General features: G+C 44.0%; 1 protein-coding gene across 1 annotated transcript; it reads left to right on the top strand.

Moving 5' to 3' along the window:
* Window positions 1–1,790: 1,790 nt before the first annotated feature.
* Window positions 1,791–27,018, top strand: LOC117693571 (coxsackievirus and adenovirus receptor homolog). Its single transcript, XM_034484307.2, has 8 exons — window positions 1,791–1,970; window positions 14,012–14,181; window positions 17,630–17,834; window positions 18,417–18,586; window positions 19,448–19,652; window positions 22,640–22,809; window positions 24,307–24,511; window positions 26,849–27,018. Exons 1-8 carry the CDS (start codon window positions 1,928–1,930, stop codon window positions 26,851–26,853), a joined length of 1,173 nt encoding a protein of 390 aa, XP_034340198.1. The 5' UTR covers window positions 1,791–1,927; the 3' UTR covers window positions 26,854–27,018.
* The last annotated feature ends 357 nt before the right edge of the window (window positions 27,019–27,375 follow it).

The following is a 27,375-nucleotide window of genomic DNA, read 5'->3' as shown; positions in this document are numbered from 1 at the left end:
GGAAGCCTACTTCCCTATCCTAGTCCAAGGTCATTTTCATGTCTGAAGCCTACTTCCTTGATCTAGCCTAAAATTTAGATTCCTGTCTGGAATTACTTCTTTGTTCTAGCCTAATATTTAGGTTCCTGCCTGAGATTACTTCTTTGTTCTAGCCAAAGATTTAGATTCCTACCTGAAATTACTTCTTTGTTCTAGTCTAATGTCAGATTCCTGCCAAGCAGCCCATTTCCTTGTCCTTGGCCCATGTCAGCTTCTTGCCAAGCAGCCCCAAAGGCTCTCCGCCTCTCCCCTTTTTTATTTCATTAACAAGACTGAGCCTGTCTTAGGTCATTCTGACAAGAATACCTTTCTTACCCATCATGGAATGTGCATTATCCAAAGCAATGCACTTCTGTCTTAGATTGGTAAGGCTCTGTGCAGAATCTTACCTGTCCTTGGCTTGCCAGCCTGTTAATTTAATAACTCTGTCTGGGGGACCATTTTCAGGTTCAAGCCATGTACTTGGCTGCTAACATGTTGATGTTGAAGAAAAGCTTTAATAGGCAGGAATAAACGTATTCCCAGGACAAAAAGAGCTAGCATGATCAAGCTATATATGCCATTTTTGAAGCTTGACCAAAATAGAAATACTGACCTCAGGCCATGGGTAATTTTATCAGCAGTATTTACCAAATCAACACTCAGCAGAGCAGCATTCTTGAAATTCATAAGCTCCCTATGTATTGTTAAAACAGCTTGATCTTTTTCTACTTCATAAAATATGATGAGGTAAAGATTTAAATTCCAAAATGCTGTGCACCTGCACAGTTAGCTGCCTGTACACCTGCATCAATGGCTGATTGTTTTCTTGGCTAAGAGGTGGTTCCCCGGGTCTATCATATCATCTCCCATCTGTATTTGGACTCATTATAAGTCGACAGAGTTCTACCAAGTTAGAGTGTGGCTCTGCCCCTTACCTTTGAATAAAAGTGTTCTCCATGTAAACTTATTGTGTAGCCAGTATTGCAGCTGAGTTAATCTGATTGCTTAATTTCCCTTGTCCTTTCTGGCCCAACAAAAAGTGTTTGGTTTTTTTTTTTCTTGAGTTTTTCTGTGTAGCCCCCACAGTCCTGGTACTCACTGTGTAGACCAGGCTGGCCTTGAACTCAAATCCACCTCCCTCTGCTTCCCAGTGCTGGGATTAAAGTTTTGTACCATCACTGCCCAGTATATTATGTTAATTCTTTGCTATGTGCCAAGCAGGAGAAACATGTTTGTCTCCCCATGCAGTAGAACCATTTCTAAATAACTAACCCAGGTGGCATCCAGGTCTTATCTACCCCAGCACAGCTGCTGCTTGCTCTGCAGCTACACGGATATTGTCCAAGAGGAGTAGCCCAGGCTGAACAGCAGCAGAATGGCATAATTGACCCCGAGGGCCCCAAGTCCCAGCTGCAGGTTTGGGACCTTACTAGAGAAAAGTCACCTCATGCAATCTACCTTAGCTCACCCGCCTCTGGAAGATTGCTCATGCAGCCACCCAATTCTCCTGCCCCAGACTAGGCTCTGTAGAGAAGAGTAGAAGGTGGGACAGAAGATGGCTCGAGATGCCTACATGGTCAGTTTAGTGGGACAAGTTGCGTGGTGTTGCTGCGTAGCTTGTAACTTTTGGAGGGAAGGCAGGGGCCAGAACAGAGAGGGCAAGGAGCACAAACTCCCAACAACTAACAGGCGAATTCAGGAAATTGGGCTGGAGCAGCACTGGCAGTTTCCTTAGCCCGGAGCTGTGCCAGGTTGCCCTGGTAACCTTACATGGGTGGGGCTGGCACGAGCCAAATGCACCTGCCCTGTTGGATGGGGAATCCTGGTGCCAGTAGATTCCTAGGGAAGCTGAGGACCCAGAGTTACAACTGAGTTCCTGGTGCTACAGCTCCACTGGACAGCCACCATGGCACTTCTGCTGGGCTTCCTGTTCCTGTGTGGAGTTGCGGGTAAGGGTCATCAGGTCCCCAGCATTAGTTCTGCTTCTGTGGGGCCATTGGAGGGGATATGGGCAAGGGCAGGAGCTGGGAGTGGAGGGAGTCTCTGTAAGGGAGCTGCCCGGGGTTCAGGGTTGCTGGGGACTGAACTCTAGGGTACGGCAGGTGGAGGAGCTCAGGGCGAATAGGTGAGCCTCTTGCTTTCTCCCAGGGCACTGTCACCCAGGGTACAGGATGTGATTCATTTGTTCCTGCCTTGTCCCATGTTGGCTTGTGCTTAGTCTCTCCTTAGTATCTGTCCAGAGATTTCAAATGCTTGGTCAGGTACAGGCTTACTGTCAAAAATCCTAATTCACTGGACACCCAGCTGCTCTGAGCCTTAGATAGTCCAGGCTACGTTATGAGAAAGGTACTGAATGGACACATTCTTAGGCTTAGAGGCCAGCCACAGCCAGGATTGTTAACTAAATGGCAAAACAAAACAGCAATGCAGTGCGATTTCTTATATACCCAGAGCAGAATGCAAAAAGGAACTCTGCCTTCAGCTGCAAGTTCCTAATGTACTGGACGGGGTTTTGTTTTTTGTTGTTGTTGTTGTTTTGTTTTTGTTGTTGTTTGTTTTTTTTAATGAGACAGAATGACTTGGTAATTCCTAAAGAATACATCAAATACATTGTGTTGCTTTGCCTTCTCTGGCAGCGAGGGCTGCGATGGGTGGTGTGTGGGTAGGGGGCAATTTTAAAATACAAGGACCAGCCACATGTATGATACATACTGGTGATCCCAGCACTTAAGATGAGGCAGGAGTATGGCAAATGTGTGGACAGCTTAGGCTACATAGGGAGCCCCTCTTATTAAATTCTGTGTTCTGCATCCTGATGGCCTTTCTGTGGGAATGGCTCTGGTTCCATTCAAATCCTGTTTATACACTCGCAAACATTACCCATGAGCCAGTGCTCTGTTACCAAGCCTCGTTTTTATCTGAGTCTGTAATGAATACTCCCACATTTTTTTTAAATTGATTTGTTTTATTTTTATTTTTATGTATATTGGTGATTTGACTGCATGTATGTCTGTGTGGGAGTGTCAGATCACTGGAATGGAAGTTACAGAGATTTGTGAGTTGCCATGTGGGTGCTGGGAATTGAACCCCGGTCCACTAGAAGAACAGCCAGTGTTCTTAACCACCGAGCCATCTCTCCAGCTCCCTCCCACCTTCTTGATACATTTTAAGCTTGGTTGAAATTTCCCAAGTCAAGTCTCCTGAAAAGTTAAAGGGAGTTGGTGGGGATATAGTTTAGAGCCATCTAAAGCAGAAACGAGGAAGGCTGTAAATCACTTACCATAATAATCTACCCTGGAGAATCTTCATATAATTGCCTGGATTTAATTTTTTTCTGGAATGTTCCATTTTGACAGACACCATTTTAAACCAAGGCATTCTGATACTGCTCTTTGGAATCCACTCCTGTGAGGACACAGTGTCCATGTGGTCACACCCAATGAACAAATTGCATGGTCAGCCTCTTGTCCCTGTCAGCCTGAATGGCTCTGAGCAAATCTTGTTCCAGACTGGGAGAATTGTCCCTCCTCCTACCTGCCATCTCTTCTTTTCTTTTTTTTTTTTTCCATTCCTTCCTGGTCCTGGGGACTTAATCAAGGGCCTTGAACATTCTCTGAAAGTCTCTACCACTCATTTATATTTCCAGCCCTTCCTTCCTTTCTTTTTCTTCTCTTCTCTTTTTTTTCTCTCTCTCTCTGTCTCTCTCTTTCCTTTCTTTCTCCCTTCCTTTCTTTTTAAAGATTTATTTATTTTTATATGTTCTGCCTGCATGCATGTCTGTGTGAGGGTGTCAAGTCCTCTGGAACTGAAGTTACAGACGGTTGTGAACTGCTATGTGGGTGCTGGGAATTGAACTCGGGTCCTCTATAAGAGCAGCCAGTGATCTTAAGCCCTAAGTCATCTCTCCAGGCCCATGATGAAAATCATTTTTGAGACTGAAGCTTTAGTGTTTTTCTGGAAGAGTATGTCTGTGTGTGAGGGGAGGAGAGAAACCACCTCGGGTCATGATCCAATTCAGAAAATATGTATACAAAATCTATATGCACACTTAAAAAAAAATCTCTTGATTGTTTTTACATTATAACTTACTTTTCCCTGGGTACTAGCTTATGAGTTGTATATTTAAATTTTTATAAACAACCCCAGTCCCAATGGAAGAAACCCAGGGGTAAAAGAATATGATACATATTTGTGGACCAGATGTCATAATGGTACTTGGGGAGATAGATCATATGGTAATGTGGACAAGGCTTCAATCCAGAGAGAACAGTCAGTCACTCACCCAGCTGTGCTACCAGACAGATGGCGGGGTGCCATGCAAAAACACTTGATGTTTTCCTGTTATTCTTCTGGGCCTCACTAGATTTAAAGGTGTGGCTACTGTATATCAAAGCGCAGGGCCTTATGCTTGCACAGCCGGCACTCTACCTGCTGAATCATCTCCCATCTCTCCTTCAGCTTTTTAAAGATTCTACATATATGTAGGATGTAGTAGAATGCTTGCCCAGCATGTGTGAGGGTCTGGGTTCACTTTCCAGCACCACAAAAATAAACACATAAGATTAAAAAAAAAAAAAGTGTGGTTAAATAAAATTTTTGGGTTTGGTGTCATGCCCATAATTCCAACACTGGGGAGGCTGAGACAGGAGAGTCATGAGTTTGGAGCCAGTTTGGGCTATATAAAATCCTGTCAAGCCAGGCAGTGGTGGCACATGCCTTTAATCCCAGCACTTGGGAGGCAGAGGCAGGCGGATTTCTGAGTTCGAGGCCAACCTGGTCTACAGAGTGAGTTCCAGGACTACACAGAGAAACCCTGTCTCACAAAAACAAAAAGATCCTGTCCTGGGCTGGAGAGATGGCTCACAACCATCTGTAACAGGGATCTGATGCCCTCTTCTGGTGTGTCTGAAGACAGCTACAGTGGACTCACATATATGAATTAAATAAATAAATCTTTTTTTTTTTAAAAAAAAAAAAATCCTGTCTCAAGAAAAACAAAACAAAAAATCCCTGCAACTAAGTTGAACTATAGCTGGTGTCCAGGCCCTGGGTTGCTATTTGATTCATTTACATGGATAAATGGGGGGTTCTGTTCTATGTTCTGGTGTCAATGGGCACAGAACAGCACACAGTTGAGAGATGTTTTAGGGTCCAGGTCAGAGCAGCATCATAAAATGAGCTAACACATCTAAGGCCCTCCCAGGACAGGAAATGGAGCAGAATGCACATCTCAAAAGCTGATTCTTCCTAATACTTCCAATATCTGACAGGTCCACAGGGCTGTATAACAGCCCTTTGTGTAATGTCCCTCTTCAGGGAGGTAAGCTTGTTCAGACCCTGGGTTGCTAGTTGATTCATTTGCACGGCTGTATGGAGGTCTGTGCTATGTTCTGGTGTCAGTGGACACTTTCTCTCCAGTTCTTTACCTCTGTCAAAATGCTGCCCCAGCTTTCTGGTTCGTGTATTTTACTACAGTGGGTGAGCTATTTCTGGACCTACAGATGGAATGAATTTGTTTCACTTTTCTCTATACACCTGCCTCTGCTTGCACTCGGGTTATGTATGAAAAGGGCTGGATACACTCTCCAACAACAAGTATCCAGTCTTTGTCCTAATCCTAATCCTTATGGGTGGGACCTTTAAATAATTTCCTATAATAGAGGAAACACTGTATAATCTGGTCTCCCCTTGGATCCCTAGCCCTTGGGATCCCACTAATTAATTCTGATAAAACACAGAGAGAGCATTTAATACTGCCTGTGGGAATGGCGAAGGAATAGTAACCAGAAAGATTGGCTTTGATAAACAGTTAGCTCTCGAACAGAAGCAGGAGAGAAAGCCAGGAAGGGACAGAACATCCTATGTGGGCTCCCAGCAGTGTGGCCTACTCATCTTTGTCACTGATGTTCCTTTGATTTCTTCCTTCTGGATTAAGTCTGTACAGGTGTAGTACAGCAAGGACTTGTCTGTGCTTGTGTTCAGGCATGCTTCACCTGACCTTTTTCCTCTTCTGACAGCGCATCTCTACTGATCTTTTGTTGTTCTCCCAGATGAAGATCCTCATGTCTGAATATTGTTTCCTCTGATTCATAGCCGGTTTCACCAGGCTTCAAGGTCACTGGGAACAAACTCCTCCCTCATAACCAATGTCTTCTAAAACCAGGAACTGAAAAAGCAACCTTGTGACTCGTATCACCATTGCTGGTCAGATGATCTGGACCTGAGTCTCATGGCCGCCTCTAAGTCTTGACTTTCTGAACCACCCAAGAGATCACAAGCCCAAGACAGTCAGAGGTGTTCTGGTAAAGAATAAAGCCTTGCTATTGTCCCTTCCCTTTAGGATTCTTCCAAATATGTCCCCTCTCAGGAAAACTGTTCAAGACACAGTATATAACATAACACCCATTAAAATAGGAAGGTGGGCACAGAAGTCTTATCAGGCCACTGCCCATGCTCACCCTGTGAGATACTCTCCTCCATGATGGTCCTTTAGCTACTGCCCACCCCGCCTTGACAGTGCCTTGTGTTCTTCCATAATGACAGAAGTTGTTATATGAACTTTTATAGATCCAAAACCAAAAAAAGTGATAAATCAAAGCTGTCTTAAACACATGGATGAGAAAGCTGGGTAGATGAAGAGCAACATGCTGTCAGTCTAAGATGCTAACTGATGACATTCTTAGCAATGATCTGTTAACACATTCCCAAGGCTTATTGTGATCACTGAGTGCATATTATAGCAGACACAGGTGGGCAATGAGTATCCTTGAATGACATTATACTAATATAGTCTGAGATAATTTTAGCTTTCTAATGGAGGTTGTGGAGCAAGAAGAAAATGGATGTTCCAATTCTGTACAATGGTGGAAGTTCTAATCTATGATCAGGCTCTTAAAAACTCTTTCACATGGGGGTGGCTTTTTCCTATGAACTTCAGTTTACATTAGATTAAGTGAAATTGTGCATTGTTTAAACTTTTCCTGGGGAGACCTTACACACATGTCTGCTCACCCCAGATAGGGAGCCCAGAACAGACTAGGATGAACTAATGAATTTTATAGGGGTTAATTACAGGTACAGAAATTACTCAAAGACAGCCACATCAGCAAAGCCCATCTCAGCATGGCTGACACCTCACAAAAGCTAGAAACCTGGAGCCCACTGCACAGCCTGCAGGCATCTCAACAGGTTGGAGAGTGTCCTTTCCAAGAGACTCCGTTGGACTAAACGTCTTCCAGGCAGCTCAGCTGTCATAGTCTTCTTTGCAGCTTGTCTTGTCTGATAGTGACTCTTGGCAACTTTATTGCTTACTCTTGGAAGAAGGGGCCTATCAAATCTGGTCAATTTCAGGAACTTCCTAGAGTTTTTGAGTTGTTCAAGGATCTTCCTGTTTAAGGAGCTTCCCTCCAGAATGGAATGTTTCAATTGCTGAGGAAACTGTTACACAACAATATATGTCAAACTACTCCTTTGGTTTGTTTTCTTAAAACAAGAAAACCTCATCTATACAGCAAATGTTTATTGACTTAGGAACTCAAGATTAACTTCAGCTATATCAGGAGTCTGAGGTTACCCTACACGAGACCCTGTCTCCAAAAACAAGAATAGAAACCTAAATAAATAAATACCAGTAAAAAAAATCAAAGTATCACTAAAAGTATAATTGAATGAATAAAAGGAAAGGAAAAGATTTCCCAATAATGTAAAAACTGATCAGGAATATTAGATGAATATATGAAGGTTAATAGGAGATAAACGCATAAATTTTTTATAAAAGTGAAAATATTACTAAAAGTGTAGTTAAAGAAATGGGAGGGCTGGACAGATGGTTCAGTGGTTATGAACATGACTGCTCTTTCAGAGTACTAGGCTTGAATCCTAACTCATGCTTGGAGGCTCACAGCTGTGTAACTCTGCAGCTCCAGTTCCAGGAGAATCTGATCTAGCCTCCACAGGCATTGCATGCACACAGTACACAGACATACATGAAAGCAAAACACTCATACATGAAAAATAAAGGTGAATAAATATTGTGAGGGATATTTAAAATGGTAGCGTTCAATCTGGCTTTTCTTAATCAGCCACCATGTTCCTGACTAGCTTAGGCCTGCCAATCTACACAATGCTTGGCTGAGCCCAGACCATCCCGACATCCATTTGGGTACAAATGAGACTCTAACGCTTAAATTATCCAAAGGCTTTATATGTTTGGTAATGCTCAATAACAAGATGCCCATATAATCAGAGGTGTAACCCAATACCCATCCTAGATATACCAGCTACCTTTGACTGATAGAGACACTCGCACATCCACTTCCATGTCCCCCCTCTCTTGTCCCTGTCCTGTAGCTCCTCCTCTTCCTTCTCCTCTTCCTCTCCTTACTCCTCCCACCTTAGTTCCTCCTACAAATAAATCTTTGTTTTTCGTGGTTTTTTGAGACAGGGCTTCTCCATGTAGCCTTGGCTGTCCTGGAACTCACTCTGTCAACCAGGCTGGCCTCAAATTCACAGAGATCTGCCTGTTTCTGCCTCCCGAGTCCTGGCATTAAAGGCATGTGCCACCATTGCCTGGTCAAAAAAAAAAAAATCTTAACACAAACAAATATAAACAAACAAAACCCACAGGAGTGGGAAGCACAGAAGCTAAATAAATAAATAAATAAATATCCTCCCAAACGAAACAACCCCTGCAAAACACGACATGTTGGAGTAGCTTGTTTGGGGTCCCTGACAGTTGCAGCCTTCCCGACTGAGGGGTGCAGCTGTGCGCATCAAGTCCTGTACTGGAACTTCATAGTTCTCAGGCTCCACCACAGTGAGTGGGAGATGGCTGACTCCAGAAACTGTCCTTCTGCTGACTCCATACTTGGGACCATCAAACTCTAAGGTCGTGTCTGCTCCTGGCCACCAAGAGCAGGGCAGCCTCTCCTTATCCAAGTCACGGTCTGATCTGAGAGATTCTTGCCACCTGGTTTCTCTTGCTCATCAGTGTCTGAGCCTTTTGCTCCTCACGCCTGCCACCCAGGGCTCGCTCTCATAATGGGCAATGCTAGGCTCATCTCAGGAAGCTCGCCAGTTATACACAATAGGTTCCCTCTCAAGACCATGTCTGTTCACTGCTTTCCAAGTCATGCAGTGAAAAAATAGGATTCCATTCCCTGGCTGGCCCATCTGCCAGAGTAACTACTATCTCACTAAGCCCAGCAGCTTAAGCCAGAGTACTGGTCTGCAGGGTAGGACCTCTAGTCTCCTCTTCCCAGGGCACCTGGCTGAGCTTTTGGAGGAGGCTTCTGCTTCTCATCCATGGACCAGGCCACTGAGTGGCAGGAGCTAAGCTAAGCTTGGCTTCTTTGTGGAGTCACCATCTTCTCACTGGTACCTTTCAGCTGTTTTGTGTCTGCCTTCATGAGATCCAGAAGCTTTCTCTTTGGAGCAGGGTCTGCCCTTCTCTTTAATGGGGTCACCTGAAGGCAGCATCTCCTCTGCAATATTACATGGCAGTTCCTCCCCCTTTAGTACACCTAATTTTTTAGAGTTTTAGATTCACAGCAAAATTGAGTATAGAGTGATCCTTTATACCCTCTGCCCCTACTCATGTGTAGCATCCCAGAGAGGTAGCACACCTAGCTCAGTGCATGGGTACCACCCCAAGTCTGCCTATTCCATTCAGATTCACCCTCAGTGCCAAATATACTCCTGAGTTTGCTTTCATAACAAACAGGCAACATTTATACAGAAGGCTTTCACTGCTCTATTCTGTAGGCTTAAATATTTCACAATCTACTTTTAATAAGGGTTCTTAAATGCTATAACCTCCCTTCTAGCCCACCACCCACCAGAGGTAGTGAAATGGAAAGGTTAATAGAGCAAAGAAGGCTGTGGACCTGTTTAGAAATAGTTCTTTGGAGCAAATCCAATCTGCGTTGTCAGGACATCAGCAGTTCAGTTCACATGAATCAGCAGTGGCAGCTGGATCCACCTGCAAACACCATTTACAAATCAACAACAGCAGGTTGATCCAGAAAAAAACCATGAGGCTCTGTCAATCAGCCTGAGTCTGCAGAAGTGTTAGGAAGCCACCAGAACACCACCAGAAGTTCTTTGGTGGTGTTTCTCTCTATGAAGTCATGACAACCAATGATCAGTAAAGAATGGTAAGACAAACCAATACCACACAATATCATCCACTGTCTATTGGGTTATATTTAAATTCTTTCCTAACATCACGTTTTCTCAAGTGTTTGCTCTAGTAAAACATCACATGTCCTTTTCCCAGGCAGCTTCCAGAAAAATGCCACCTGTCTGTTCTCAGCAAAACATCTTCCCACGTGTCTACTTCAGAAAAAAAAAAAAATCCTCTCATAAGACAGTTTCCAGAAGAACATCACAAGATAGAACTGAGTCTCCAGCCAGGTGGTGGTGGCGCATGCCTTTAATCCCAGCACTTGGGAGGCAGAGGCAGGCAGATTTCTGAGTTCAAGGCCAACCTGGTCTACAGAGTGAGTTCCAGGACAGTCAGGGCTACACAGAGAAACCCTGTCTCAAAAAAACAAAACAAAACAAAACAAAAAAAGAACCGAGTCTCCAGATAAATCAGAAACTTAATTTCAGTTTACTACTCCTGTCCCAGCCTCCCTGCCAACCACTGGCAGCTGCTATCATTTAACTCTCATCTTTTACCTTTTGCAGGCTTAGAGTTGGAATCATTTTGTGCGGCCTTTTCCAATTGCCTTCTTTTCCTTAAGTGCATTTAAGATTGGTCCATTTCTCTGAATAGCTGGACTCTGCACTGGGGTACCCCACCTGGCAGCCCTTCTGTGTCTTCATGGTAGAGACACTTTCTGGAGCCACTGGCCCTGATGCAGAAGGTTTTGATCACCAGACTTAGGTGCTGTTTGTTGGAATTCTGCAGTGGGGAGTCACTGGCTTTCCTTCTGTGATTCATAAGCACATGTTTATTATCTGTAGCCTATGCGCTGTAACTGTATAAAATGCCCAGATCTCTGTCATCCCTGCTTGCCAGTTTCTACAATCTTGCCTGAAATGATTATTACTGTGGTTCTACCAAATGGGGCCAAGTGATGACTTTCTAAAACTTTCAAATACAATTCTGTTTTCTCTTCACCAATTTTGTGTTCCTTTTCTACTTTTCTCTAAGATTTTCCTCACTCAAAAGAAAAATGGAAATTCTTATGGAAAGCTCTATTTTTCTATAATTTGAGGCTCACAGAAAGAAGGAAGTCGTCAAAGACTCTTCAGACCAACAAACAGCTTAACCTTGCAAAACCTAACTAAAGAAATGAGGTCACTTCCTAGCTTCCAGTGAGGTCACTTCCTGGTTCCTGGACCTTTTCTCTCTCACTCTTCTCTTTTCCAGTACTTCTCCATTTGAGAGCAGAAACAGACTCTCTCAGGTCTCAGTGAGAAATAACATCAAGTGGCAATAACTACCTCAGGGTGAACTCTTGTCATTTCGATGAGCAAATGCAAGACAGACTGAGTGGGAAAGACATTTTTAGGTCCAAGTGACTTGAAGAGGGAGAGAAAGGGAAGCACAATACAGGGACTGTTGTTTTGGTCCTTGGGATGTGACTAAGTGTGTTGTTTATATAATCTCAGCACTGAGCACTTAACTGGGTCCCACAAATACTTGAGGCTTAATTATTGCCCCAGCACACTCTGAGTATAAATTGGAATAAAACAGTGAGATCAGTGTTACATTTCATTTTGAACCATGTTTGAACCCGTAAGACATTTGTGAGTTAAAATAACACTGAAGTGAGGCTGAAGAGAGGGCTTGCCAGTTACGAGCACTGACTGTTCTTCCTGAGGATCAGGGTTCAATTTCCACCACCTGCATGGTGGCTTACAATCATCCTAACTCCAGTTTCAAGGGCTCCAACACCCTCTTCTGGCTTCATGAACTGTGCATGCAGATGATGACAGATATAATGCAGGCAAAACACCATACACATAAAATAAGTCTTTAAAATATATCTCACTCAGATTTGCTCCGTGAGTAACATTGAATAGTATTGGGAAAGAATTCTGATGAACATTGAGAGAGAGAACTTGGGAAGTCATCTTTTTAAAATTCTCATCTCTCAAAAATAACTGGTGTGAACAGTCCGGCATCCATTTTTCTAGATAATTTTTTTTTTTTGGTTTTTTTTTCGAGACAGGGTTTCTCTGTGTAGTCCTGGCTGTCCTGGACTTACTCTATAGACCAGGCTGGCCTTGAACTCAGAAATCTGCCTGCCTCTGCCTCCCAAGTGCTGGGATTAAAGGCATGTGCCACCACTGCCCGGCTTTTCTAGATAATCTTAAACATATGTGCAACTCTTCTTAAAGTGGTGTGATGTTCAAAATAATTAGTTTGCTTTTAAAAGTGTCATATATATGTATGTATATATATGTATATATACATATATACACACACATATATACGTATATACATACATATATATGCATATATATATATATATATATATATATATATATATATATATAGCTTATGGCTATCCAGAGCTAAGAGCTGTGATAAAACTCTGCCAGTAAACTTCACCTTAACAGTTATAAAGGTATGCAAATCAGTATATGCCAAGCACCATATGGGTAAGTACCATATGGGTAGTATAGGTAGAGGAATAAACACATATAGGAAGTGGGGATGGGTAGGTTGATTACCTTAGTGCAAGATGTAGGGATAAACTGAGATACTAGAAACAACAGAAACTATTTACCTAGGGAAAGCACTTATAATGAAGTTCACGTGGTATCCTTCCATCCTGGCTGGCTTCCAGAATTTTCCTCAGCAGAGGCACAGGAGTGTTGCTGCATCTTTCACATCAGGAGGCACAGGATGTCTGTGGCCTCTGCAATTTGGGTGGGGGGTGGGAAAGAAGCGAGGGTGTAGAGTCTTGAAATAGTCTCAACTATCCTGGAATTTACCATGTGGATCAGGCTGGCCTCAGCCTCACAGACATCCACCTGCTTCTGCCTCCTGAGGCTGGGGATTAAAAGCTTGTGTCATCAGGCCTAGCTCTAAGTTTGCATTTTTAAAATTCTATGTTGTCTAAATTACTGTCTGTGGTGGTTTGAATGAAAATGGCCCCCATAGGTTCATGTGTTTGAATACTTGGTCCACAGTTGGTAGAACTATTTAGGGAGGGTTATGATATATCTCCTTATTGAAAGAGGTGCGTCACTGTGGGTCGGCTTTGCAGTTTCAAAAGATTTGTGACATTCCCAGGGGTGGGTGGATAGATAGATAGATAGATAGATAGATAGATAGATGAAATATAAACTTCTCAGTGTTTCTTTATAAACTGTGTTTATCAAAACCTGTTCCTCAGAAATAATTTTAACTATTCAGGGCCAGGAATATCACCCATTGTAGACTGCTTGCTTAATATAAATAGACTCTAGCTTCAATCCTCAGGACCACTGCCAAAAGAACAAAGTATCAATGAAAATTATGGAATCATTTCATAACAATTTAGAATTAAAGACAATTTGGCAGAAAATGCATCAGAAGTTATCCTCATGTGCACTGCACACAGGGTCCCCAGGGAGCCTGTGGCCTTGTAGCTAGCATGGATCAGGCTGGCCTTGCATTTGCAGACAGCACTGATCTCCAGAGCTCTAGCTAAGTTCTCTTGTGTGTGCCTGCTGGGAAGAGCAAGAGCTTCCTGGTGGAAGCTCATGTCTGCAGAATACCAAGAAGGTGGTGGTTCTCTAAAGCAATCATTTAGGATGAGGAAACGCCCATAGTCACTCCGCTTCATGAAGCCACAAACTAACCTGGGCATCCCCAGGTGGGATCTGCATCCTTCTAGGTCCAGGCCTCACCCACATCTCCCCATCCTGTCTCCTGAGCGGCTTCAGCCTGGAGCCAGCCAGTGAGTGACAGCAGATAGATGCTCAATCTCTCTCTCTCTCTCTCTCTCTCTCTCTCTCTCTCTCTCTCTCTCTCCCTCACTCCCTCCAGATCTCATTGGGAGTGTGAGTATTACTACTCCGGAGAAGACAGTTCAGGAAGCCCGAGGGGAAACTGTCCATCTGCCCTGCATGTTCACCCTTAGCCCCGAGGACCTTGGACCGCTAGACATCGAGTGGCTTCGGCTTTCAGGACCTAATAATGAGTCAATGGGCCATGTGGTAAGTATGCCCTGTGCCTGTTCACTCTCACTAGGCAGGTGTGGTGTCATGGCCAGAAATCCCACTGCCCAGGCCTGTGAACATGGATAGAATGACCTGTGATTTCGGAAGAGGAACGGTCATCCGTTGTCTTGAAGGTTTCAGAGGACAAGAGGATTTTGTGGATGTTCTGAAAATGTGGTCTTGAAGATGTGTAAGAGGAGACAAGGAAGAACAGGGGTGGGCTGATCAGGCTGGGCAGCGAGGGGGTGTGTGTGGAGTGTGTGGACCAGGATTACTAGACTCTGTCAGGATTTAGAATCAATGTCCTTTGTCTTTGTTGCTCAGCCTGGCTGAAAATTCCAGAGTCCCATCATCCTTCCATGTCAACCCCTCCTTCTCAGCAGCTAGTCCTCAAGTGCACTGTACTGCACCTGGCTCTGGTCGGATTTGAAGATTTATATGAGGCTCCTATAACCAGCATAGGGGTCACGAGATGTGCACAGTGTGATAAGCATATATATATATATATATATATATATATATATATATTCTCACAGTATGTTTTCCTCTTTTCAAGATCAATCTCTCATACAATCAATTTCTTACAATGCAGAACAACGGCCAAACATGGTGGCACATGCCTGCAACCCTTTTCTATATGTAGGGAGGGTGAGGCAGGGGGATCGAGAGTTTGAGGCCAGCTTGGGCTACATACCAATTTCCAGGCCAGCCTGAGCTGCACAGTAATAGCAAGTAAGCAAACAAAAATGAAGAAAAATTCAAAGTCTGTAAAATATGTGTCATGTAAAATATTGTTGTAGAAGTGTCTTAGTTAGGGTGTGAAGAGACACCATGACCAAGGCAACTCTTATAAAGGCAAACATTTAATTGGGGCTGCCTTACAGGTTCAGAGGTTTAGTCCATTATCATCATAGCAAGAAGCATGGCAGCATGCAGACAGATGTGGTACTGGAGAAGGAGCTGAAAGTTCTGCATCTTGATTCAAAGGCAACCAGGAGAGACTGGGATCCTCAGGCAGCTAGGAAGCCGCTCGCTTCCACAATGGGTGGAGCCTGAGCATAGGAAGAGACCTTGAAAGCCCACTCCAACAGTGACACACTTCCTCCAACAAGGCCACCCCTCCTAATAGTACCACTCCCTCTGGGCCAAGCATATTCAAACCACCACAAGAAGTTTTTCTAATCAAAGTGATCAGAGCCAAATGAAGGACACTGGAAAGCCAAGGACAGTGCCAAAGAGGAGACACATCCAGTGACCCCATGTCCAAGTACTGGCTCATATTTAGTATTTTATTTTATTTCATTTCATTTAGAATGTTTTATATCAGCTTCACTGGACACATTTACTTTAAAAACCAATCAGTGTTGGACACTGTGATAGTTCAGTGTGTAAGGGTAGTTGCCGTGTGAACACGAGAACCTGACCACGCCTGTAGAAGACTCTGTGTGGAAATGTCTGCCTGCAACAGCAGCACTGGGCCCCAGCAGGACCATGGAGGCCTGCTGGCTTCTACCTCAGCTGGTTCAGTTAGTGTTGTGCTGGCAACTTTTATGTCAACTTGACACAAGCTACAGTCATTCATTGGAGAGGAGGGAACCGCAATTAAATGCTTCCAAAAGACCAGACTGTAAACAAGTGAGCCTGTAGCTCATTTCCTTAATTAGTGAACAATGGGGGGGGGGGGTCCAGCCCATTGTGGGTGGTGCCATCTCTCCGTGGTGGTCCTGGGTACTATAAGAAAGCCCATGATGATGGGCTGGAGAGATGGCTCAGATGTTAAAGGCTAGGCTCGCAACCAAAAATATAAGAAAGCCATGATGAGCAAGCCAGCAATCTGCATCCCTCCATGGCCTCTGCATCAGCTCCGGCCTCTGGGTTCCTGCCTGTGTGAGTTCCTGATTTCCTTCAATTATGATGATGAAGCATAAGTCAATTAAACTCTTTCTCCTCTGCTTGCTTTGGGTCATGGTGTTTCATCACAGAAACAGTAACCATAACTAACTTGTCTTAAGGGAATAACATGGAGAATGATCTCAGCGGAACCCATTGTTGTCTGTTTGCCTCTGCAGACCCGTAGGCCCACGTAAACACATGCATGAGTGAAAATACATTATTTATGACAAAGTGATGTTTATAAATTATATTATCCCATGGAAAGAAAGCACATGAAAATATTGGGGATATATGTGTGTGTGCCCCAGGTAGAGGTTTCCACAGAGGCCAGATAATGAATCAGTATCTCCAGTATCTTCTAGTACTGGAGTGACATGCTGTTGTGAGCCCTCCAGTATGGGTGCTGAGACTAGAACTTGGGTCCTCTGTGTGGCCAGCAAACACCCTTAAGGACTGAGCCATCTCTTGAGTCAGCTAATAAATATTTCATGTAAGAAACTTTATTTTCACTCGTGGTTCATAGAGAAATAGTGATTTAAACCCTGAAAGTTATGTTCCTCTAGTCAGTGATGACTCAGGGCCGTCAAACAGCTGGTTGTTTTCAGCAATTTGCCCATGATATCATCATGATGATAACTGAGGTGATTTCAAGGGTGGTGAATGGCTTGTCTTCCTCTCCCAGGATGCACTTCTTCTATGTACTCTTCTATGTAATCAAGGAGATTATTAGAATTCTCTCCCAACTCAAGTTTAACACAGAGTCTGTTGTTTTCTAAATCTGTCTTCAGCTGTGGTCCTCCATTCCTGCATCAGGGAAAGCCCGAAGCTTCATTGGCATTAGGGTCATGCTTTAGACATGTAAGTTCTGGGAGATGTTGGGTTTGGTGTTTGTTAGTTTTTAAACTGTCTAAAGCAGTTGCTTTGCCTAAGCAGTATTTTTAAGGGTTTTTTGTTGTTTTGTTTTGTTTTGTTTTGTTTTGTTTTGTTTTTTGAGACAGGGTTTCTCTGTCTAGCTGTGTAGCCCTGGCTGTCTTGGGACTCACTCTGTAGACCAGGCTGGCCTCGAACTCAGAAATCCGCCTGCCTCTGCCTCCCAAGTGCTGGGATTAAAGGCGTGGGCCAGGTGATGTACTGCTGCCTTTGAGGCAGATGAAAAGCAGGAGGAGACAGGAATGGACATGTGTGTGTTCCTGTCCAGTCTGACCAAAGAGGTCTCTATATCAGGCTCTGCTGTTTATTTGAACTGTGAGTGGGGCTACAACAGGGACCACATGGGTACATTTCTACTTTGTCGTTTTGTGCTTTAAGTATTGTAGGTTTCCTCAACCTGCATACCCTCACCTCTCTCCTCACTCCTCCATCTGTCTGTCCTTCATCCCTCCCTCTCCATCCTTCCCTGACTCCCTTCCTTCCTTCCTTCCTTCCTTCCTTCCTTCCTTCCTTCCTTCCTTCCTTCCTTCCTACTTTTGATTCGGGCAGCATGATATGGATGTACAGGGCTGTAATGAAATGGGTTTTTGTTTATATTGTTTTCTGTTTTGGCTATTTTCAGATTATTTTGTATGCTGTAGATAAAATTTATTCTGACTTCTGTCAAGATCTGAAAGGACGAGTACATTTTTCAAGTAAAGACGTCGCGTCTGCTGATGCATCCATAAAAATAAGAAATGTTCGGCCTGCAGACAGTGGCACCTACCAGTGCAGAGTGAAAAAAGCCCCTGGCGTTGCCAAGACAACCGTTCAGCTGACAGTTGTTGGTAAATTACTGTAGTTGGTTGAGAGTAGCTTCTCAGTAACAGGTCACACTGCTGAAATCACAACACTTATGGAAGACAAACTTGGCTTTTACGGTAATAGTTGAATTTGTTCATTTTCAGTATGCTAGAAGTGAAATCTGGGGCTCATGCTTGCTAGGAAAGAGCTCTGCCCCTGAGCCCCACCCCTAGCCCTAGGATTATAATGTAATCTGTAGCCCTGTGGCTAGCACGACTGAGGTTGGCATTTGTACCCAACACTGATCTCCAGAGATCTAGCTCTGTGCCTGCTGGGAAGAGCAAGAGCTTTCTGGTGGAAGCTCATGTCTGCAGAACGCCAGGAAGGTGGTGGTTCTCTAAAGCAATCATTTAGGATGAGGAAACGCCCATAGCCACTCTACTTCATGAAGCCACAAACTAACCTGGGCTCACCCACATCTCCCCATCCTGTCTCCTGAGTGGCTTCAGCCTGGAGCCAGCCAGTGAGTGACAGCAGATAGATATTCTCTCCTCTCTCTCTCTCTCTCTCTCTCTCTCTCTCTCTCTCTCTCTCTCTCTCTCTCTCTCTCTCTCTCCCCGCCCCAGATCTCATTGGGAGTGTGAGTATCACTACTCCAGAGCAGACAGTTCAGGAAGCCCGAGGGGAAACTGTCCATCTGCCCTGCATGTTCACCTTTATCTCCAAGGACCAAGGACCTCTAGACATCGAGTGGCGTCGGCTTTCAGGACCTAATAATGAGGTGATAGACAGTGTGGTAAGTTTGCCCTGTGCCTGTTCACTCTCACCAGGCATTTCATTTCACTATGCTGTCCAGTCTGGTCTCAAAGTCTAGGGCCCAATAATCCTCTTGTATCTCAGCCTCCCCACCACCCAGCAGATAATCTAGAAGTGCATGTCACTGTACCTGACCATGATATATTTTAAAACACATGCTAGGCTCCTTTAGCCAGCAAAAGAGCTCGATGTACAGAGTATGATGAATGTTATCAGTCTGTCTTCTTCATTTTAAGTTAAATCTCCCATACAATAAATTTCTTAAAAACAAAACAAAAGCTGAGCATGCTGGCACGTGCCTGTAGACCTTCTTCACGTAGGTACGGTGAGGCAGGAGGATTGAGAGGAGAGTCAAAGGCCAGTGTGGGCTACATAGCAAGTTCCAGGGCAGCCTGAACTGCATAGTAAGGCCCCGTAACAAACAAACAGGAAACAAGCAAAAATTTAAAGTCTGTAAAATATCAGTGTTAAATTATAGAAATCAGGTAAAATATTGTTATATTAGTTTTTCTAATAAAAGTGAACAGAGCCCAATGAAGAACACTAGAAAGTCAAAGATAGCTCTGAGGATGAGCCACACCCACAGATCCAGTCTCTCTTACCTGTGACACACTTGCCTTTTAGACGGTCCTTCAGTATTTTGCTTTACCTCAAAGGTTATGTATTAGCTCCATCTGACACATTTTATCTAGGACATCGACAATGGGCTGGAGAGATGGCTCAGTGGGTAAGGGTTTATGCATTCCTATTCAGAACACCACAGCAGGTAACTGTAGGCATGTACCACAAGTACAGCCCATGTTTGGTTTTGGTTTAGTTAGGTTTTTTCTTCTTCTTTTAGGTTATTTTATATTCTGCAGACAAAATTCATGACGATGTCTATCCAGATCTAAAAGGACGAGTGTATTTTACCAGTAATGATATCAGATCTGGTGATGCATCCATAAATATAACAAATGTCCAGCTCTCGGATGCTGGCACCTATCAGTGCAAGGTGAAAACATACCCTGGCATCGTCAACAGGAACCTCCAGCTGGCTGTCACTGGTAAGTGTCTGTTGGTGGTGATGAGTGTCTTAGAGTCGGGGTAAATGCTTACAGCACAACTCATAGCGATTTATAAGACAAAACTTCAATTCTAGAGTAATAGTTATATTCATTTTTTTGGTAGGGGTGAAGCCCAGGACTCATGCTTACTAGGAAAGGTTCTGCCACATGCCTAATCATAGGATAATAATTTTAAACTTTGGGGCTATTTCTAACATCTTCACACTGTGTAAAACAAAGTGGACTTTCTTCTTTTTTTTTTTTTTTTTCAAAAGAAAAGACATATCGTTGTGTTGCTTCATCTTGTTTCTGTTCTCATTCTTTTCATTTTACTTTACGCATATGAGTGTTTGTCTGCATGTATGTCTGGAAGCCAGAAGAGGGTGATGGATCCCCTGGGACTGGAGTTACAGATGGTTGTAAGCCGCCATGTGGGTGCTGGGAATGAAACCACAGTCCTTCAGAACAGCGGCCAATGCTTGAGCCATCGTTCCAGCCACTTGTTTTTTTTTTTTTTTTTGGTTGGTTTTTTTTTTTTTGGTTTTTCGAGACAGGGTTTCTCTGTGTAGCTCTGGCTGTCCTGGAACTCACTCTGTAGACCAGGCTGGCCTCGAACTCAGAAATCTGCCTGCCTCTGCCTCCCAAGTGCTGGGATTAAAGGCGTGCGCCACCACCGCCCAGCCAGCCACTTGTTTTTAAGACAGAGTCTCACTTTGCATTTTTTAGATGGCCTGAATCTTTCTGTGTAAACCACTATGGCCTGAAATTCACAGAGATATGCCTGCATTTGCCTCTCAAGTGCTGGAGTTAAAGGTATACAACACCATGACAAACTTTTAAAATTCACAAAAAAATGTAAAAACGAGTGAAGGGATTTTTGTTCAAGAATTTCATAAAGGTATATAATGTATTTTTATCAAATCTACCCCAGTTTCCTCTCCTTTTCCTTCTCCATCTCTTTGTCCCTCCCTCTCCTCTACTCAGTGCTGCCTTCTATGTGTGGGTTGGGAACATCTGCTGAAGAGGGGTAGCCTCTCAGAGCCTCTGTCCCCAAGGAAAACAGTCTCTCTCCTGTCAGAAGCCAAGAATTATTCCAGCAGCTCCGCAGACATTCTACCTTCTAAGTCCCCAGCCTGGGACTTTGGCTGGCTTGACAGCATGCAGGTTTTCTGCAAGCATGTCTTTTTTAAGTTGTTTGAACACAGCTATAACTATTCTTTAGAGCATTTTGTCTGGAAGACCTTGTAGTTTGTTCTGATTGGAGTTCTTAAAACGGGATTAGTAATTGGGGGTGGGGACACGATGCTTGTATTTCACGTGAATTTTGGTTCTGCTGCACCAGAAGTAGTTTGTTACCTACCCCCACCCCCTTCATTCTCAGATCACCTTTCCTTGTTCAGTAGAGGAGTATGCAATGTTCAGAAGAGGATTAAGTTGTAAAAGGATGGAAACCTTGTTGTCTTTTGTGGAGTTTGTACCAAGGACTACAGCTTCTGCCTACTCTTTCCAGATCTGCTACTGTCTGTGTGAGCAGACACGATTGAAGGCCCACACCTCCAATGCTGCTCCTCTTCTCTGCTACCTTTGGTGTGGCTCTCCAGGTCTAGCTCCACAATTAGTAAGATCTGGTCAACAGAAGGTTGGAATAGGAGTCCTGAGAGGCTGGGAATGCAGCCAGGAGGCCTGTGGGAGGTACATGGCTCTGCACATTTTTCTGATGGCTGGGATGGGCAAGAGTTTGGTTGTGCAAGAGAGAACCCTGAGCCTGGACTCAGGAGGGCTGTGTTGTTGCTGCTGTTGTTCTGAACCCTGTCTTCTGAGTTTTCCATGAGAATTCAATGCATTTCATTTCCTCGGGCCTCAGTCTGCTCTATGTGTGTTAAAACACGGCATATCGTGATGATTATAGAGTAATCATCACTGTACTTGTCAGTCGCCGCTTCAAAGCTGTGAGTGAGAGCTCTGAATTTTTGTTTTCCCTGCACTTAATTTTATACAGTGGGGAGCTGGGCAGTTAGGAAGCTGGAAATTGAGTAGTGTGCATGTGAGAATTAGCATACGTGTGTGTGCACACGTGTGTGTGTGTGTATGTGCATGCATGAATGTGTATGCATGTGTGTGCGAGTGCATGCGCGTGCGCAGGCACCAAAGCCTGCAGGTGGACATCAGAAGACAACTTTTGGGAGTTGACGTTTTCCTTCCACAGTGATCAAATTCAGATCATCAGCTTATCAGCTTGCCTGACTTTCACCCATGGCTTCACCCCAACCTTTGTGGGAATTACTAGTTACTTAGCTCTCAGATTATTGTCCATCAAATGAAACAAAATCGAAAAGAACTATCAACATTATTCTTAAGTGTGATCTAAATGGAAAGCTTTTTAAAAATGTGTTCTGACTAGAGCTATGGCTCAGTTATGATGGTTAAGAACACTGGCTAGTCTACCAGAGGACCAGAGTTTGATTCCCAGCATCCACGTGGCTGCTCACAGTTATCTGTGATCCGACCCCAGGGATCTATACCTTCTTCTAGCCTCTGTGCACAGTGCAAGGAGCCTGTGGTCCTGTGGCTAGCACAGATCAGGCTGGCCTTGCATTTGCAGACAAACAACACTCCCAGAGCTCTAGCTAAGTTCACTTGTGTGTGCCTGCTGGGAAGAGCAAGAGCTTCCTGGTGGAAGCTCATGTCTGCAGAACTCCAGGAAGGTGGTGGTTCTCTAAAGCAATCATTTAGGATGAGGAAACGCCCATAGCCACTCCACTTCATGAAGCCACAAGCATCCCCAGGTGGGATCTGCATCCTTCTAGGTCCAGGCCTCACCCTCATCTCCCCATCCTGTCTCCTGAGTGGCTTCAGCCTGGAGCCAGCCAGTGAGTGACAGCAGATAGATGCTCAATGTCATGTCTCTCTCTCTCTCTCTCTCTCTCTCTCTCTCTCTCTCTCTCTCTCTCTCTCTCTCTGTCTCTTTCCCTCCCTCCCCCCTCCAGATCTCATTGGGGGTGTGAATATCACTACTCCAGAGCAGAAAATTCAGGAAGCCCAAGGGGAAACTGTTCATCTGCCCTGCATGTTCACTCTTAGCCCTGAGGACCATGGACCACTGTTCATTGACTGGATGCAGCTTACTGGACCTCAAAATGAGGTGGTGAACCGTATGGTGAGTGTGCGCTGTACCTGCTCACTCTCACTAGATGGGTGTGGTGTCATGGCTAGAAGCCCCACTGCCCAGGCCTGTGAACATGGATAGAATGACCTGCGATTTCAGAAGAGGAAGGGCCATCAGATGTCTTGAAGGTTTCAGAGGACAAGAGGATGCTGTGGGTGTCTGGAAAACGTGGTCTTGAAAGTGTGTAACAGGAGACAAGGAACAAGAGGGGTGGGCTGAGCAGGCTGGGCAGCAAGAGTGTGTGTGTGGAATGTGTGTTCTATATCCTGTGTATTTGTCATAATTCAAGCTTCAGCTTTCCGAATTACTGGAACTACAGGTGTGTTCCATCATGCCTTGCTTCTAAAAGGAATTTGTCTTTTGTTTTTCCCCTTAGATTAAACAGGTAAATTATAATCAGCCTTGTTTGGGGGCAAAGGGTGGTCTGTTCTTGTTTTTACTTGATTTGTTACTATACCCTCTGAGGCAGCTGGGAAACAGAAGCACCGATGAATGGGCAAGTTGTGAACCTGTCCAGTCTGACTGACCTTCTCTCTAGTACGGGGCTATGGTATTTAATTATGTGGGGAGTTATTTAATCACACTGAAACCCTGGTGTCCATAACCTGGTGCTGGGGTTATCGGTGAGCGCCACCACACCTGGGCCAGCCTAAATATAATTTAAAACAATAAAAACAACAACAAAACTTAAAAACAGTAATAAAAATAGGGGTATGGGACTACAGCCCAGGACCACATGGAACCATTTCTAGTTCATCATTCTGTGTCTTTATTATTGTAGGTTTCCGGATAACATCTTCCGACCTTTCTTTCTTTCTGTATATATAATGCAGTGTGCACAGGGGGCAGATGCATGTGTATGTATGTGGGTGTAGAAACTAGAGGTTGAGGCTAAGGTGTCCTCCACTCTCTCTCTCTCCATCACATGTTTTGAGATATGGTCTCTCACTGAAACTGGGGCCACTGATGGCTAGACTGACTGGCCAGCAAGAGCCTAGAGTTGTCCTCCACCCCTTACTCTAGTGGATGGCTTACAGAAGTGTGAAATCATGTCTGGCTCTTACATCAGCTCTCGGGGTCCTAGCTCGGGTCTTTGTGCTTGTCTGTCAGACACTATGTTATCTGAGCCAGCTCGATAACTTTCTCTTTCATTTCTATTTCTTTTTTTTTTTTTTTTAATTTGTGATAACATGGTGTGTGCACAACTTTAATGAAAACTTTTTTTAGATTTATTTTTTTTATTACATTTGAGTCTTTTGCCTACACGTACATCCGTGCACTGCATGTGTGTCTAGTGTCTGTGGAAGCCAGAAAGAGTGTACTAAATCCCTTGGATCTGAACGTTACAGGCCATTGTCAACTGCCTTGTGGGTGCTAAGGCCTGATCTTGGGTCCCCTGATGAGAGAGAGCTACAAGCTTCTAACCACAGAGCCATTTCTTCAGCCCATGTTTGTTTATGTATTTTCTACTTTTTTTTTTTATTTTAGTTTATTGTATATTTAGCAGACAAGATTTACAAGGACTTCTATCAAGATATGAAAGAACGTGTGCAATTTACAAGTGATGACATCAGATCCGGTGATGCATCTATATATATAACTAATGTCCAGCTCTCTGATGCTGGCACTTATCAGTGCAGAGTAGCCCATGACCTTGGTACTGCCAAGAGGATCATTCAGATGACAGTTGTTGGTAAGTCACTGTAGTTGGCAGGGAATGCCTTCTCAGTAACAGGGTGAAACGTCACAGTGCTGAAGTCACAGCACTTATATAAGACAAATGACTTCTACAGTCATAATTGAATTTGTTCATTTTCGCTGTGCTAGGAGTAAAACCTGGGCCTCATATTTGCTAGGAAAGAGCTCTGCCACTGAACCCCACCCCTGGCCCTGGAACTATGTCACCTTCTTAAATATTTCTAATGTCCTCACATAGCTTAAAACGTAAAGCTATCACATGTATTTAGATCAGAAAAAAAAAAAAAAAACAGGAAGTGAGTTCTTTGCAAAATTCTTGATGATTTTCAAAATAAATGAAATTTTATCGTGTGAGAAAGAACCTCGAGCTGCATTGTGCACTGTGGCTGTTGTCCTTGTCTTCTGACTTTGCCCTGAGAATTAAATCAATTTCATCTCCGCAGTCTACTGTGTGTGTACTGAAACTCAGAGTATAGAAAGCTTTTATTTCATACCTGTGGAGTCATCCCTTCAGAGATGTGAGGGAGCGCCCTGAGCTTGTCTTTTCAAGGCTCAAGACAAATGTGGTTTCTGTGGTGAAGGGCTGGGTGTCCAGGATACTGGGGCTGGAACAGAGGAGGAAACCGGATGGACCGGAGAAGCAAGTGGATATCAGGCAGTGATGTTACATTCCTGGGTCGCTGTTTTATCCTTCAAATGGGGGATGAGACAGGCTGGGAAGTGGTGCAGCTCAGACAAAAGGGACTCCTTATGATCGTCAGGACGCAAAGTTTCGTATCTCTCTGTGAATAGGTGGTAACGTGCCCAATCTTGATACCTTCAAGTTCAGAAGCCTGAAAGGTTTGCAGTACACTGGAGCTTCTTACTGTAGCCGACTTGATGCGTGTGGACGGTGGCTACTGCTCTGTTATGGCGGTTGAGCTCCCTGTTTTGAGACCTAAGCTAGGTTCTCGTGATTTGGAAGATTCTTGGGGACACGTGTTTTGTAGATTTCTGATTGGTACAACCCAGATGAAGACAATCAGGGCCCCTCCCACAAACGCAGGTCGACTATGGCCCCTCCCACATACCCTGGCCTACAATTCCCTGTTCTGGATTCATCAAGGGGTGAGATGAAGAAGTGTTCCATGTGGAAGCCAGAGTTTTCTGAACACTGTACTCCTCTAGAGCAGGAGTTAGCAGCACAGAACTAGGTAGGAGAAAGCACACTGCAGGTCACAGGCAGCATGGCTGCGGGAGTTGGGGACGGGGGTTGTGGTGTCTTCTGAGGGCAGCAGGGTTAAAGTGAAGACCGTAGTCAAAGGCACTCTGTCTGGGCTGAGTGCTGCCACTAAAACGTCTCCTACAGTGTGAAATAAGTGAGCAGAATGAGCGACCGTAGTTCTCAGTCTCACGGCTCCAAGCCCTCCTTGGCATTCCTCAGTACACAATGCCATTTCTCTTATCAGTTACTACTTCATGTGTTTACTTATGCATGTATGTGTGCATGTATTCTTACCACAGTTATATGTGTATGTGCTCAAGTACCACGACACATACTGGAGGTCATAAAAGAACTACAGGAGTTGGTTTCTCCTTCCATGTGTGTCCCAGGGATCAAATTCAGGGTGTATGGATTGTCAGCAAATACTTTATGCACTGCGCCATCTTAGCGGTCCTGTTTGTGTTTTCTAATAAGGACAGCATGCATTCTTTAAATTATTTTAAGATCTGGTTTGTTCTTTTCCCTGCATGTATGTATGTCTGCACCACAGGCATGCCTGGTGCCCTCGGAGGTCAGGAGAGGGTGTCAAATCCCCTGCAACTAGCATTTCGGTTATGAGTGAGTCTTCATATGGACACTGGCACTCAAATCTAGGTCTGGGGCAATAAGTGTTCTTAATCACTGAAAGATCTGTCAAGCCCCAAGGATAGTAAGGATAGTATGTACTTTTTTTTTGGGGGGGGGGGCGGGTTCGAGACAGTTTCTCTGTAGCCCTGGCTGTCCTGGAACTCACCCTATAGACCAGGCTGGCCTGGAACTCAGAAATCCACCTGCCTCTGCCTCCCAAGTGCTGGGATTAAAGGCATGCGCCAGCACTGCCCGGCTAGTATGTACTCTTAACTGTACTGTTGATATATATATTTAAAGGTCTCATTATGTAGCCCTCACTGACCTTGAACTTGGGCTCCCTCTGCCTTTCCTCCCAAGTCTTTGGATTACATGTTTGTATCTGTAAATGGTTTGCATTGTTCACGTTTTAAAATATATTTCTAATCTTCATTAGCATATGTAAATTTTACACGATTATACACAGTTGCTTTTCCTAAGCAAAATGCCTTCCTTTTCCAGGCTGATCATCTGCCTCAGAGGTACATCAACTGAACTTTTAATTAAGTTTTGCTGATGACTTGATCCTGTATCTGCAATGAAATGTGCCTTGTGCTCCTGCATTCTACCAACCTAAAAAGAAATCCTTGGTAAAAAGAAATCCTTAGTGAGAATAAACTAGTGTTTCATAATTCTGTTTCCTTTTTTTCTTTCTTCAGTTCCCCCTGTATTCAAGGGGTTAAAGAATCTGGGACAATTATCTTGGAGATGTAATTTTTTCTGGATATCAATTGATAAAAGCAAGTATGATTTGAATTTTGGGGAAAAAAAACCCTAAACTAAACTAAGTCCTTCAAACAGTATTGCTTTCACTCCACTTCTGTGCTCTCTGGATGTGAGGGGCTCTGTGGAGCCAAAGCATACAACTGCAGTTTGCTCACTCCTTGGTCTGTTCTGAGTTTACTATAGCAGTGGCTCTCCAGAGTGGATTCCTGCAAAAAAATAAAATAAAATAAAATAAAATAAAATAAAGTAAAATAATAAAAAAA

This window comes from Arvicanthis niloticus, chromosome 21 (assembly GCF_011762505.2).
Source record: "Arvicanthis niloticus isolate mArvNil1 chromosome 21, mArvNil1.pat.X, whole genome shotgun sequence".
Taxonomy (NCBI): domain Eukaryota; kingdom Metazoa; phylum Chordata; class Mammalia; order Rodentia; family Muridae; genus Arvicanthis; species Arvicanthis niloticus.
The sequence above is the reverse complement of the archived record's forward strand: the minus strand, read 5'-3'. Positions and strand labels throughout refer to the sequence as shown.